At 43.3% G+C, this 15,657-nt stretch overlaps 1 protein-coding gene across 4 annotated transcripts in view; it reads right to left on the bottom strand.

Annotated features, from left to right (window-relative positions):
• Positions 1–15,657, bottom strand: part of MICAL3 (microtubule associated monooxygenase, calponin and LIM domain containing 3) — a 198,256-nt gene that overhangs the window by 56,515 nt on the left and 126,084 nt on the right. For all 4 annotated transcript variants that reach the window (XM_081820923.1, XM_081820925.1, XM_081820926.1 and 1 more), the window contains 2 exons: positions 10,451–10,539; positions 9,585–9,672 (listed from right to left, as the gene is read on the bottom strand). In XM_081820923.1, the coding sequence (XP_081677049.1) occupies positions 9,585–9,672; positions 10,451–10,539 (177 nt within the window). The remainder of the gene's footprint in view (positions 1–9,584; positions 9,673–10,450; positions 10,540–15,657) is intronic.

Genomic DNA, 15,657 nt, shown 5'->3' with positions numbered 1-15,657 from the left:
TTTTTTTTTTAAAGATTTTATTTATTTATTTGAGACAGAGAGAATGAGATACAGAGAGCATGAGAGGGAGGAGGGTCAGAGGGAGAAGCAGACTCCCTGCCGAGCAGGGAGCCTGATGCGGGACTCGATCCCGGGACTCCAGGATCATGACCTGAGCCGAAGGCAGTCGCCCAACCAACTGAGCCACCCAGGCGCCCCCATGTTTAAAAAAATCTTATTTGTGGAGCTAAACATACTGTTCTTCCCTCTTACCAAGTACTGACAATGGAGGTTACAGAGCTGAGGAAGAGCAGCTGTATGGCACAGTGCGTGAACAATGCTCTCATATGTTCTGTATGATTTTTTTTTTTAAGATTTTATTTATTTTGAGAGAGAGAGAGAATGAGAGAGAGAGAGCACACATGAGAGGGGGGAGGGTCAGAGGGAGAAGCAGGCTTCCTGCCGAGTAGGGAGCCCGATGCGGGACTCGATCCCAGGACTCAGGATCATGACCTGAGCCGAAGGCAGACGCTTAACCATCTGAGCCACCCAGGCGCCCCTCTTCTGTATGATTCTATCCTGACTCTGCATTGATTAGCTACGTGGCCTTGATCAAGTTTGCCTGACTTCTGTGTGCCTATTTCCTCATCTGTAAAACGACGCTTCCCTCACAAGCTCCTGTGCAGATTACATGAGGACTACACATAAAGCTCCTAGACAATGCCTAGGACATAGGAAGCGCTATGTTATTACTAGTTATTATCACTACTGTGTGTCTTCCTACATTATTTTCTATGAGTTAGTACAACAAAGATATTATGGTAAATTAACCAGTATTAATCACATGGGGGAAATGACAGGAGTTAGCATACTTTGAGTTTTAATCTCTATTTTTATTTGAGGAAAAGACTTTGGCAGAGAAGGGGGCTCCCTTGATTCTAAATATAGACAACCCTTTGGCACAATATTTCCAGCAGCATGGAGGATGGTTGCCAGCTCTCAGCAATACAGCAAAGCCTTTAGGACTTTGGCTGTTAACTCCTGCAGGCCATCAGTTCCCTGTTACCATAGTTACCCCAGACACCCAGTGCCACCTACTTCTCTGAGGTTACAAAGCCCTTCACTGAGATTTGGACAGCCCTGGAGCCACCCTTCCTGCACCCTGTGTCCTAATGTTACTAGGCTTTTCTACCAAAGCTAATTCCCCAAGAAAGGTGAACCAGCTAAAAGACAGGCAAATAGCTGGTTTAGAGTAATTCACATTAGACTAAACTCTAGGAGAGAGTATATACTTTCTTTTTAAGATTTATTTATTTGAAAGAGAGTGAGAGCGCAAGCATGAGCTGGGGCGGGGGGGGGGGCAGGGGGAGAGGGAGAGAGCATCTCAAGCAGACTCCACGCTAAGTACAGAGCCCAACACAGGGCTCGATCTCACAACCATGAGATCATGACCTGGCCTGAGCTAAAACCAAGAGTCAGACGCTTAACTGACTGAGCCACCCAGTCACCCCGAGAATATTTACTTTTAAAAGAACCTACTAACTCTGGGGTGCCTGGGTGGCTCAGTCGTTAAGCATCTGCCTTTGGCTCAGGTCATGATCCCGGGGTCCTGGGATCAAGCCCTACATCGGGCTCCCTGCTCAGCGGGAAGCCTGCTTCTCCCTCTCCTACTTCCCCTGTTTGTGTTCCCTCTCTCTGTGTTCCCTCTCTCGCTGTCTCTCTGTCACATAACTAAATAAAATCTTTAAAAAAAATTAAATAAAATAAAAGAACCTACTAACTCAAATATGTCTCTTATTGGTGGGAGGGATTTTATAGCTGGTCTCTCTCTAGCCTGATCCTTCTAGATCCTAACTTAGTTCTAGAAAACAGGGAAACAAGAATAAATAAGCTGTTTTAATCCTATTATAATCAGTATTAGCTATTCTTTGGTTAAGGGGTTGAGCTCAGTCTAAGAAACCCACTGTGGTTTAGCTTTTGGAGACAAACTCTTCTCCCTAAGGCTCCAAATAGAGTCTATCTAATCACACTGTTTAGTGTCAGGTTTGATCTCTGAGCAGCTACTAAATGTCAAGAGGATTACCCTCCCTGGAATTTACTTTCATAGTATTCCTGGCTTTATTAACTTTGAAAGAACATGAGAATGGAAGGAAAACATATTTATTTAGGTCTTGCCAGTGAAACAGCTCTGGTTTTGTCCTGTTTGTTGAGGACACCAAAACTCACTGAGGTCCTGAGCTCTTCTGGTGCCTCTAGGTCCTTGCCTGGTAGTGGTGGTCTTTAGTAACTGAGCTTGGGGTCCTTACCCTTTTAACTGGGTTCATCTTTTCCAGGGAGGTGGCTCTGGTAGAGGCCCAGGAACACTAGGACACAGGGTACAGGGAAGGCAGCTTTTGAACCTTAAGAGAAGCAGGTGGCCCTGGGTGTAAAGTTCTTCTGGTAACAGGGTGACTTACTATGAAATAATTACGGAAGACCTAAAATCCCAGGCAAGGACCTAAACGAAATAAGGCTACACTACGAAATAACAGTGATAAATGGAAATAATCCTGATATTTTACAAAAGTACAGAATTCAATTACTTAATAGGCATACTTGGAACAGTTTCGTATGATTAATGCACAATCGCAACAAGCTGGGTAAATAAGCAAGAACAGAGGTGAAGGAAACATAAGAAGCCAATAGAAAGGGACTCAATTGTAAGAATTTTTCTAGTAATTCTCCTAGCATGGCCCCAAGAGACTCTGTTCTGTAGCCAGGCAGAGCGGGGGCCCTGGACTCCCTTTCTGTTGAAGTGTATTCCCCAAACTCCCCCTTTCGTGCCAATGAGGGGCCTCTGTGAGGGCTGGGAGCTTTTTTCACATTTTGGGAGCCCTCTAACTATACTTGTGCATACAGGTTGGGAGGAAAAGAACAACATCAAAGGCAAGGTTGAGTTTAGTTAGCTTGAGTTAGGGTTTGGGTGTTGGCAGTGACTCAACCTTTTGCCCATTGTCCTTCTTGAGGGCCTATAAAACTGCCTCAGAAATATTCAAAATGTTCCTAAACTATGCAAAGCTATGTGGGAGTTGACCCACAGGAAGTAAAAAAAGGAAATGGTGCTCATGTGGCTGGTGAAACCTGGAAGTAATTGAAGGAGAGTCACATATGCTGGAGCCCCGCCTGTCTTCTCCGGTGTATAGAAGGTGTTTCTGCGCAAAAGCCTACCCCCTCCAGAATGTACATGTTGAAGAGAAAAGGAGCAATTGTGAAGAAAGAGGCATCCACGGCCAACACACACAGCTGAGAATTGTGGGCAGTGACGAGAGAGAGAGAGAGAGAGAGAGAGAGAGAGAGAAGCAGAAGAGCAACACAGCAACCCCATGGCTTAACCTAGACAGGGAGCGCCAATTTGACGTCCCTCCCCCTCATTTCGTTATGACTAATCTACTTGTTGGCACTTGCTGGGTGCTTGGCTGGATCTGAGTTCCAAGGTAAGGACTGGTTTTGGAGTCTTGATAAGGTTTTGAAGGTTTGTGAAAGGGACTGGGATTCGGGGAGGATTCTTCCTGAAATCTCTGCCTAGCCGTTACATTTAAGACAGCCCTACATGGGCATTTTTCTTCTATTTGTTCCTCAAGGGGGACACCTGTAGGACCTGGGTCCTACATGGCATTATCTTGCCCTTTTTTTCCCAGTATGAAAATAGAGAGTGGCCCATTTTCATTGCCTGTACTGCTTCCACGTCTACACCACAGGATTCTCCTAGGGAGTATCTCAATTAGGGACATCTCCAGGGAATTTATGAGAAAAAAAGAGAGAGAGAGAGAATGGATTTCAAGAAGTTTCAGAAAGAAACTGAGACCCAAAGGGAATTGTCCAGGGTCTTCACAATGGGTGGCACAGAATCACGTCTGTTGTCAGCGCCTTCCTGTTAGATGCTTCAGTATACTGTTCTAAACAATCTTGGCTCTCCTCCCCTTTATTACAGGGGCATGGGAAAGACAACAGAAGCAAAAGTCTACAATCTGAAAATTATATACATATATCTATCCTTATCAATTCTTAGTCAATTGATTCACTGTTGCTTACTGCATCCCCCACATCCGTTCTTTTTCTCCCAGCCTTTTGCAGGCACCAGGAAACTGACGGACTTATTTCAGAGAAAGGGGAGCAACAGATACAGACTTGGGGGAGGGGGTGGGAATGAGGACTCAAACTCTCTGTTGCGATAAATTCTGAACCAGCAATGCTCTGAGGATTAAAATGGTACCAACAGTGTTCTGACAGAGCAGTAAGCTATGTAAGGATGCAGACCCTCCCTGACAGGGGGGTCTGATAATCTAGAATGCCAAGAGAACCCAGCACTCTGTTTCTCTATTCTGTGGGTAAGCCTGAGAACCCTGAGCCCTAAGTGGGCTGCTTCTGAGTAGAGAAGGCCAGGCAGGCCTTTTTAACAAGAGACACCCAATTTCCTAGAGCTAGTGGGAGCAGAGCTGGTGCTGAGTGCTCCCCCACCAGGTGCCCCCTTTTGGCCCAATTTAACACCAAAGCTGGGCTGTGCCACTGTGGTCAGCGTGCCGACATGGTAGAAGAGGCCACCACTAAGGTCACAGCAGTGTGTGTGAGAAGGCAATAGGCTCATCTCTCCTGGCTTGAGGGTGAGTAGCCAAGGAGAACTGGACAGCCTAGCTCAGCGTCCAGGTCATAGCAAAGATAGCATGAGAGAGACATCAGCTGGGAAAAGAACAAGAATCTTCAATGTCACCAGGAGCAAGGTCACTGTGCCCAGGCAAAAGCCTCAAAACAGAGAAACATAACTGTTCCCAGGTCCCCAGAGCAGCCTGCCAGAGTCAGGAACAGGAAAGGCAAGCATCTGGCTCCGTTTCCCCATGGCAGACATGGGTTCTGGAGAATTTCTATCCCTTCATCTGCTCTAGCCCGCAAGTCCCTCACACTGGCTGACTGGATGTGGGGCATAGGGGGCACCTTTTCACTCTTTTCTATCTGTAGCTGCTGCAGAACAAAATGTCTTCCACCACGCCAACCCCCGTGAACAGAGGCCTTTCTGTTAACGACAATCTGTATCTTAGGTATAAACACCCCATTTCCCCATTTTAATATATCCACACTCTCTCCTGACCCCACCTCAGAAGTGACAGTCCTCAGGCACAATGGCTTTCAGGCCCACTCTTGAGACCTGCCTATGCTAACCCCTTTCCCACCCTCCAAACAGGAAAAAGGGAAGGAAAAGAAAAACTCAGAAACCTGAAGATTGTTTGGAATTTATTCTCTTAAATAAGAACGGTAACATTTGTTAAAAAAAATTAAAAGCATAACACCTTAGTTTCACAGTAACGGCAAAAACAAAGTTACACAATTAAATTAAAAAACTCACAAAGAAACACACCAAAAACTCACAGCACAGATTAAAAACAAGGGCAAAAGTAAAGGCTTTAGGGAAGGCCAGAAGCGGACAGGTGATGCGTTCCTTGGCACAGCGCGTCCTCCCTTGCTATGGTGTCTTTGTACCATGGCCGTGGGAACCTGGCTGGCTGCCACCCCCCCCAACCTCTACCCTGACCTCCACCCCAAGCTGAATGGCCCAGGAAAAAGGGAACCCCTTAATCCGCTGGTCAGGCCTTCAAGGACATGCTGAGGCCCATTTAGGGGGGACAAAGAACGGTCCACTGCCCTACAGAGACACACCGAACACCAAGAGACAGAAGGAAGCTGCAGTACCTAACCCAGTGATACACACACCTGGAAGCAAAACAGAGGGAAGGGGGGTGGGGGTGGAGGGTCTGCTTCTCTGTGGTAGTCCGTGAGCAACAGAACCCCTGCTTTCCTAGTCTGCTCATGAATCAATGTACTTTCTGAGGTTGGGGCCGTGTACTGCTCATTTTCTGAGATACCCAGCCCCTGCCCCCAAAGTCTCCACGTCCACACCTGTGCTGGCTTGCTCTGTTCCCTCCAAACCCTGACCAGAACTCTAAGCCAGCCCAGTGACACGGTTCCCCACTGGAAAAGCTCCCTTGGTTTCCAGAACCAAGGAACAAGAAGCTTCAGAAACAGCTTCATTATTATGGTTATAATTATTTAGGACACGATAGATAAATATCTACTTGTATATATGAAATTACACACCTATATAAATATACATGTGTATATGTATAAGTATTTACACATCACCATCAAACTCTTTTTTTTTTTTTTAAACTACGACTCTTGGGGGAGGGCTGGGGAGTTAAGCTGGACTGCACAATTCTCTTTGCTCTACTAAGAGGTTTTCCAGAAATGCCTATAAGGGAAGAGGGCTTGGGAAGCAGTGAGATTTCCTAACTTTGTCCTGACAGGCAGGAACCCCAGGATTGCACGGAATTCCTTGTATCGCATGGCTATTCTGGCCCATTTAGCACCCAAACTATAGAACCTAATGGTGATCATGCAAGGGTTGTCTAGGGACAGGGAGCAGGCATTTGCCTCTTGTTAACTGCTATGTGGCTTTTAAAGGTAAGACTGTCTTTTCCATCCCATCTCTGTTGCCAGTATTACAAGAAAAGCTTTTTCTTCTCTTCCCTTATGATTCCCCATAACCTTTATGCTTCATTTTTTATTATCCTCTATATGAAATGTAAAGGGGATTCTTCTAAACAAAGAAAGGATCCAAAAAACCTGCAATTGAGGGTCTTATGTCCAAGGACAAAATATCTCATTTGGGGTTTTTCTTTCTCTACCTGTTGTCCCAACTTTTCTTAAAGTCAGGGCAGGTACTAGGAGGCCAGGGTAGAAAATCTGTGCCAGGTCCACTAATCTATAGCAGTAAGTATACGAAGCTTGGAAACAAAGCATTTACAGATTTTGGGAACAGAAAAGAGGGTTTCTATATTAAAAGCACATGATAAACAACAGTACTGTAAACAGTGTCTGCCTCCAAACACTAAATTAGCAGCAGTTACAGATTAGGTCACCAGAGAGAGACAACACTGCAAAGCAGGCCTGGAGTAGGTTCTTTCAACTTGTGAGTTGTTTGGTTTTTTTGGCAACAGCAGTAATTTTGGCATAAGGGGGAAAGCACATAAGAGAAAAGAGGGCACTGCCACAAACACAGAGGTGGCCCAGAGCAAACACACAGCAGGGTTAAGTGCCAGCTACAGCCATAGTTTTTCCAGCTCTGCCTTCTGGGGGATATGGGTCTAGGAGGATGGCTTATTTATACACAGTGAAATCAAGTTCATTCATTTACAGCTTTTTCTTGTCTAGAGTGCAGGAGAGGAGATGTACCATGGATCTGGGTTAATGACTGTTATCGAGGACACGTTTCTGGGACCCTGAAATACCTGAGTTTTCTGAAGCTTTTCAAAAGGAAATTCCAGTTAACTAATCAAAGCTTTAGTTTGAGATTTAAAGAAAGACATCCCTATCAAAAGAAAAAAAGAAATCTACTTCATGCCAACTATAAAATACCACCCATGATTCTGTTCCTTTTCTGTAGAGGCTAGGAAGAATTAGACACCTCGTAGGGGAAGTGCTGGGGCTTTGGCGCATGTTCAGACTCAGGGCTGTCATTTCCAAAAGCCCAAGTCCCCAGAGGCAGATACTAACTGAACCCCATTAGCCCTAAGCTGCATTAAAGTGGGGGGACAGTGCCTGCCTCATTAATGTTAGGGATTTAACAGGGATCCCACTGGGATGCACATCTTGAATCCCTTGTGCTAGAATAGGCAAGTCACCTTTAGAATCATGAACCATAGGTGCTGAGACGTCCTCAGGGATTTGATTCTTTCTTGGTTGAGTCTTTAACTACATTGTCAAACGCTTATCTTCTATCCTTGCTTTGTAGAATATTCCTCTCCTTCTCTACGGATACTTTAAATCCATTATGCCTTCAAACTAGACAGTAAGAACGGCAAACTGAGCCACAGGGGAAAGTGAACAAAACTTGGCTTGCTCAGAAACGACCTGAACTTCATTGTGTTTAAATTTTTTAAAAGAATGTTCTGTACTTGATACTGAAAAAGAAAGTTTCATTTCTCTGAGTTGTTTTACTGAGTGGCCAAGTTCCTTGGGAAATCCATCTCTGCTGGAACAAGACCCAGACTGATGAGGGTGTGCTCTCACCTGGTCAAATGAACATTCTAGACCCCAGAGCCTAAGTCTCTGTCTAGATCCCTTTGGTGATTTTTTCGCTACCAGCACATCCCCCTTGTGCTCTGAGAGTGTCAACTGCAAAAGGCTGCCAGCATTTCATGGGAAAGACAGATTATAAAGGGTTTCGAAGCTATAGGTTTCAAAGTCATTCGTGGCATAAACATTGCTATAAAATGTTGGTTCAATTCACAGGGCACTTAAAAAGCTTCCCTGGATTTTAATGTGGGCACACATAGGAGCAGAAGCTGAATTCACCTAGCTCAGCTGGGGTTTGCTGGGCCTTAGCCTCCAAATCGCTGCCCTCTCAGGGCACATTCTCCCTTTCTCTAATTCTTAAGCACAGGGAAAGAAGCAACTCTGAAAACCTCTCATTTGAAAGTAGAGTGGATAATTCTTCTCTTTTCCCATTATGGAAATTTCACTACCAACTCCTCCACAGTTTCTAGCATTAGCTGATAGTCTCTAGTTTTTATATGGTAATTTTCATGAGTTTGTAAATGGTTGCTTGAGATCTATCTGCTGTGAAAGAAAAAGTGTGAGAAGCAGAAACATGGCCTGTTGACTTCCTCTCTCACCTACACAATGACCCTGGGTTGTAATAGAGTCTGTGGCTGCCCTGGGGGTATTGGGACCACCCAGCAGTTTGTGGAACTGGGGACATATCTTACAGGCTGGCTTGACACGGAGCAGAGAGAGGCAATTTTAAGGAAAAAAAACTACAATTCTTCACAACAAATCTAATGTCCATGAGCCCATGAGTTAAACACCAGAATAAATGTGTTTTCAGAGGTAGGGATAGTGTCATTCATTTCCTGACACAAGGAAATGATTAGTGGAAATGGAACAAATTAGGGTTTGGTCCTCATTAGAAGTTCAAATGCCCCAAAGTGATTAGGACAGGGCATGACCTATAGTGGTTACACATCAAACGGAAGTGCAGTGTTAGCTTATGTAGATACCTAAATAGGGAGTGGGATGCAAGAATTTCAAGTGTAGGTGAACACAAATCCAGATCATGGGGCCTTATTACAATTCCATGTTGTCCAAGGAGTCCAAAACAAGGAGGCCCTGGGACTCTGGCAAGCAGCCTGTTCTGAATTCCTGTCTACATGGATGGGGCCTGGACCGACCACCACAGTGTGTCTTATGGGTGCGGGTAGGCTCCCGGGCCCCAGCAACAATACTTTGAGATTGGGAATGGACATTACTGAAGCTCACCAGATGGCGCCCCTACTGGCTCACGGTCTGCCAGCGCAACTCCCCTCGGATTTGTACCAGCACCTCCGACAGGCCATAGAGAAAGGGGACTCCGAACGCAAGCAGCTGGCACATGAAAAAGGAGTCCAAAGGGTTTTGGGCCACTTCATGCCCAATCGAAGAAATGTTGCTTTGGAGGTGCTGGCTCATCCCCTTGGCCTTGTCACAGAGGCCGAGAGAGTGACGCACCACCCAGCCAAACAAGGAAGTGAGGCTACCTGGGGTTCTCTCAGCAGGGCTGGCCATGGCACTGGCCCGTCCATTTGCGTCCACAGTCGGGCCATCCTGCAGGGCTTCTCTGGCCTCCTAGGAAAGTCCGCAAGAAGAAGAAGAGTGACTGACTGAAGCACTAAAATCTCAGAAGGCAATGGCCCCTGCCTGGCTAGTTCGCTGCTCTCACGTCAATCCAGACTGTATTTTTCACACAGTCAGTCTTTCTTTAAAAATCCAGGACAGACTTCATGGGGAAATTGCCAGGAGTCAAAATCTAGGTCCACCTTGGAATAAATTTCCTTTCCCTGCAAGTCCCTCTGCAGTCAACAAAAGCCTCCCCAGGACGGGTTAGTAAGCCTGCAAGCTGACAAGGTAACATCCTGTAGTGAAGGGAATACCCGGTTCACCTTCACAAAGACAAGTGGAGGAGCTACTCTCATTAAAAAAAAAAAAGTAAGAAGGAAAAAAGGTACTTAGATAAGTAATTCACAGAATAAAGAAAGTTAAAGGAATTGACAAGCAGAGCAGATTATTTATAGCCATGTTCCTTTGCGGGGTGTCCTTTTCTCAGAAAGATGCTTATTTACAATGACTAAAGTCTTCTTTTATATAAACAGAAGGGTCTAACATAATCTCTCAAATCTGACTCAGGTGGTGGATGGAACATTACCTTAGTGAAATGCAATATCAAGATTATACTCGAAAAGTTGGTTTCCTCCCCAAATGGACTGTGACTGTCTCTCAGGCCTTCCCATTCACAAGAAAGGCAATTTAGTGGCCATTTAGCAGGCCTGGCCAACCGCACCTCACCTGTCACCACACTAAAATGCACCTGCTGCTTCTCCCCCACTTACAGATGGATCATCATTACCTTTCCAGAGAGAGGAACCACTGCTGGTCTCTTCCTCTGTGCGGAGCCGGAGAGTCGATAACAGTAGTGTGGTTTGCAGTAGAATTTACCTGTAGGCAGCAAGAGGCCGGGGAAAAGGAAGTGAGCGAGACTCTTAATTCTGAACCTGACTCCTTGGTCTTAGCACACTCCTGTCTATCTCCTCTAGCCACAGGGCGCTGTCACCAATGCCCAGGCTTCTTGTCCCGGGTGGCCAAACCCTCCCTATAAACTTTGATTTCAGTCCTCTTCTCCCCTTTGCCCGAAGGGGGAGGGGGTTTCTTTGGGATATGTGAAGGCCATTGAGCTATCACCCAATCAGCGCCCAGAGCAAAGATGTGAAGCTTGCATGGCAGGGCCAGTGAACAAAGTGGCAGTGTGTGCAGAACAAAGATGTGGTCACATGGAAAGCTGCTACCATTTCTGGGGAAACCAAGAATGAACACAAGCGCAGGGTGGAGGCGTGAAGGCTGCAGCGGGTAGGGGAGCATTGAGCACTGGCTCTGACTGGACCCCCTCTGCTGCTCCCTTCTCCCGCAACCATTCACAAACCAGCCTTATGACCCCTTAGTGGGTCAGGATCAGCATTAAAAAACAATACAAAACCAAACCAAACAGTCCTGCAATGGACTATGAATAGAATGAATCAGAATAAAATGCATTAAAGTGCACAGTGGCATAATCAAAGTATTGGTCCTTACAGCTTTTAGTTGTGTCTACATGTGTTTATTGAGTCCTAATGTAACATGTATTTTCTTTTGCAGGTGTGGTCCCAAGTTTGAAAAACAATGATCTTGGCTTTTCCCATGACACCAATAGTGGGAGTCAGTCACAAAAGGTCATTTTTTCTTGGCTCTTTCCTTACTCCCACTTTAAAGAGCCAAGGCTTTTGAAAATTAAAGGATAGACCCTATTATAGAAACTGTTGAAACGGAGTAATCCCATTTATCCTTTTCATTTGCAGAAGGTACTCCTTTGACAAATGAACTTTCCTGTTCTCAAAGTTTAAATAAGAGAACCCAACCAAAAAACCAATAAAAAAAGGTCAATGAAAACTAAAGTCTGGCTTTTTGAAAAGATAAACAAAATTGACAAGCCTTTACTATACTAATTCAGAAGACCCAAATAAGCAAAATCAGAAATGAAAGAAGAGACGTTACAACTGATACCACAGAAATACAAAGGATCACAAGAAGCTACTACGTATAATTATACACCAACAAGCTGGATAACCTAGAAGAATGAACAGAGTCCTAAAAACATCTAACATACCAAGACTGAATCATGAGGACAGAGAAAATCTGAATAGACCAATACTGAGTGAGGAGAGTGAATCAGTAATCAAAACTATCCCCAAACAGAAAAGTCCAGGACCAGATGGCTTCACTGGTGAATTCCACCAAACATTTAAAGAAGAATTAACAGCAATCCTTCTCAATCTCTTCCAAAATATTAAACAGGAGGGAATACTCCCAAACTTATTTTACAAGGCCAGCATTACCCTGATACACAGCCAGATAAGGATATGACAAGAAAAGAAAATTACAGACCAATATCCCTGATGAACATAGATGCAAAAATTCTCAACAAAATACTAGAAAACCCAGTTCAACAGCACATTAAAACAATCATTCACCACAACAAAGTGGGATTTATCCCTGGAATAACAAGGATGTTTCAATATACACAAATCAATAAATGTGATACACCACATGAACAGAATGAAAGATAAAATTCATGTGATCTCAACAGATGTAGAAAAAGCATTTGACAAAGTGTAATACCCTTTCATGATAAAAACACTCAAAAGACTAGGTTATAGAAGTAACATACCTCAGTACAAGAAAGACCATATACAACAAACCCATAGCCAACATCATTTGCAAAGGTGAAAGTTTGAAAAGTTTTCCTCTCAGATTTGGAACACAAGGATGCCCACTCTCACCACTCCTATTCAACAAAGTACTAGAAGTCCTAGCCAGAGTAATCATGTAAGAGAAAGAAATAAAAGGCATCCAAATAATAAAGGAATAAAACTATCTTTGTTTGAAGATGATATGATCTTACATGTAGAAAATCCTAGACTAGACTCCACTGAAATGCCACCAGAACTAATCAATAATTCAGTAAAATTGCAGGATACAAAAATTAACACATAGAAAGCAGTTGTTTCTATACATTAACAACAAAACATCTGAAAAAGTAAACAATCCCACTCACACTAGCATCAAAAAAATAAAATACTTAGGCATAAATGTAATCAAGGAAGTGAAAGATCAACACACTGAAAACTACAAGACCTCGATATAAGAAACTGAAGAAGATACAAACAAATGGAAAGATATCCATATTTGTGGATCGGAAGAATTAATATTATTGAAATGTCCATATTACCCAAAACCATCTATAGATTCAATGCAATTTCTATCAAAAATCCAATGGCATTTTCAGTGAAATAGAAAAAAATCTTAAAATTTGTATGGAGCCACGAAAGACCCTGAATAGCTAAGGCAATACTGAGAAAGAAAAACAAAGCCAGAGGCATCATATTTCCCAATTTCAAACTATATCACAAAGCTATAGTAATCAACATAGTATATGGCACTGGCATAAAAACAGACACATAGACCAATGGAACACCCAGAAATAAATCCCAGTTTGAGAAGAGAGCCAAGCATACTTGATGGGGAAAGGATGGTCTCTTCTATATATGGTGTTGGGAAAACTGGATAACCACATGCGGAAGAATGAAATTGGACCTCTATCTTACACCGCTCACAAAAACGAACTTGAGATGGATTAGATTTAAGTGTAAGGCCTGAAACCACAAAACTACAAGAAAACAGGGGAAAAGCTCCTTGACACTGATCCTCTCAGCAGTGATTTCCTAGATATGACAGCAAAAGCACAAACAACAAAAGTAAAATCTATAGAAGTGGGACTACATCAAAGTAAAAAAGCTTCTGCACAGTAAAAAACAATCAATAAAACGAAAAGGCAATATTTCTCCCTACAGAATGGGAGAAAATGCAAATCATGTGTCCGACAAAGGGTTAATTTCCAAATATGTAAAGAACTCATACAACAGCAAAAAAACTAACAACCTGATTTAAAAATGGGCAGAACTGAAGACACAGTTTTCCAAAAAAGACATGCAAATGTCCAATAGGTAGATGAAAAGGTGCTCAACATTACTAGTCATTAGGGAAATGCAAATCAAAACCACAGGCTATCCCTTCACACCAGTTATAATGGCTATCATCAAAAAGAGAAGAGTTAAGTGTTGGTGAAGGTGTGGAGAAAGGGAACCCTAATGAACTTCTGGTGGGAATGTAAGCTGGTACAGCCCCTATGGACAACAGTATGGAGGTTCCTCAATAAATGAAAAATAGGACTACCATATGATCCAGCAATTCCACTTCTGGGTAGATACTCAAAGAAACTGAAAATCAGGATCTTGTAGTTATCTGCAATGTTCATTACAGCATTACAACAGCCAAAATATGGAAATAACCTTAAGTGTCTGTCAATGAATGAACGGATAAAAAAGATGTGGTATATATACACAAGAGATTATTATTCAGCTATGAGAAAGAAGGAAATCCTGCCATTTGTAATAACTTGGATGGACCTTGAAGGCACTATGCTAAGTGAAGTTAAGTCAGAGAAAGACAAACACTGTATGATCTCACTTATATGTGGAATTTAAAAAAGACAAACTCAGAGAAACAGAGAGCAGAATGGTGGTTGCCAGAGGTTAAGGGGTGGGGAACATGATGAGATACTGGTCAATGGGTACAAACTTCCATATAAGATTAATAAGCTTGGGGATCTAATGTACAGCATGGTGGTTATAGTTATATACAGTATATATACTGTATTATATACTTGAATATTGCAAAGAAAATGGACCTTAAAAGTTCTCATCAGAGGGGCACCTGAGTAGCTGGTCACTGGTCACCTAAGTCAGTTGGGCATCTGACTCTTGATTTCGGCTTGGTTCGTGATCTCAGGGTCATGAGATCGAGCCTGCACTGGGCTCTGTGCTCAGCGGAACGGGGCGGTGGGGGGCACAGGTCTGCTTGAGATTCTCTCCCCCCACCCCCACTCGCGGGCACACATGTGTGCGCGCGCATGCTCTCGCGCTCTCTCTCTCGCAAATAAATAAATCTTTAAAAAAAGAAAAAATCCTCACCACACAAAAAAAATTAATAACTATGTGATAGGATGCAGATGGTACCTAATACTATGATGGTAATCATTTTACAGTTTATAAAAGTATAAATAAACACACTGTACACCTTAAACTTACATACAGTTATGTGTCAATTATATCTCAATAAAGCTAGGGAAAAAAAGGGGAGGACGTAAAAGTCAAAAGAAATAAAGGTGAGATGGCCTTCTTTCTTTTTCAGAGCTGTTGCTTTGATTACTACAACCTTCCTCTTTTCCTTCAAAGTAACTGACTTCTGTCTTCTTTCACCTGTACCCTGCCTCCCAACACTGACTAAATCTTTTAGAAAAATGTAGTTTATGGATTTCATAATTTCAAATAATATTCATACACATAGCATGTTTTCTGAAATAGAATTTCCCACTAGCTATTGGCACTTAACCAGAACTCAGAGACGCTACATCTATTGTCAGGAACACTGATAGCCAAAGGACCATCAATCTCACTGCTGATTTCTCTATGAGGGGAGTTGAATCATGGGTTATTTTTTTCAGCTTAGACACAATCTCTTTTTACAATCTGTAATAAACCATTTCACTTTTGTGAATGTTTTTTTAAAGATTTTATTTATTTATTAGAGAGAGAAAGAGAGCACAAGCAAGGAGAGCGGCAGAGGAAAAGCAGGCTCTCCACTGAGAGGACTCTGGGACTCCCAGGACTCTGGGATCATGACCTAAGCCTAAGGCAGATGTTTAACTGATTGAGCCACCCAGGCGCCCCTCACTTTTGTGAATTTTGGCTAAGATAAAATGTAATTAGGGCAAGACAAAATTTATTAGTGCTTGGATCATATGCTTCTTTTTTGTCTGTTTTGTATCTTATTCCTTATTTTTTTAAAAACTTATTTATTTGAAAGACAGAGAGTGAGAGAGAACATGACCAGGGTGAGGGGCAGAGGGAGAAGGAGACTCCCCGCTGAGCAGGGAGCCCGATGTGGGACTTGATCCCGGGACCC

The sequence above is a fragment of the Leptonychotes weddellii genome, chromosome 5, assembly GCF_054177405.1.
Source record: "Leptonychotes weddellii isolate Sample4059 chromosome 5, ASM5417740v2, whole genome shotgun sequence".
Lineage (NCBI taxonomy): Eukaryota > Metazoa > Chordata > Mammalia > Carnivora > Phocidae > Leptonychotes > Leptonychotes weddellii.
The sequence above is the reverse complement of the archived record's forward strand: the minus strand, read 5'-3'. Positions and strand labels throughout refer to the sequence as shown.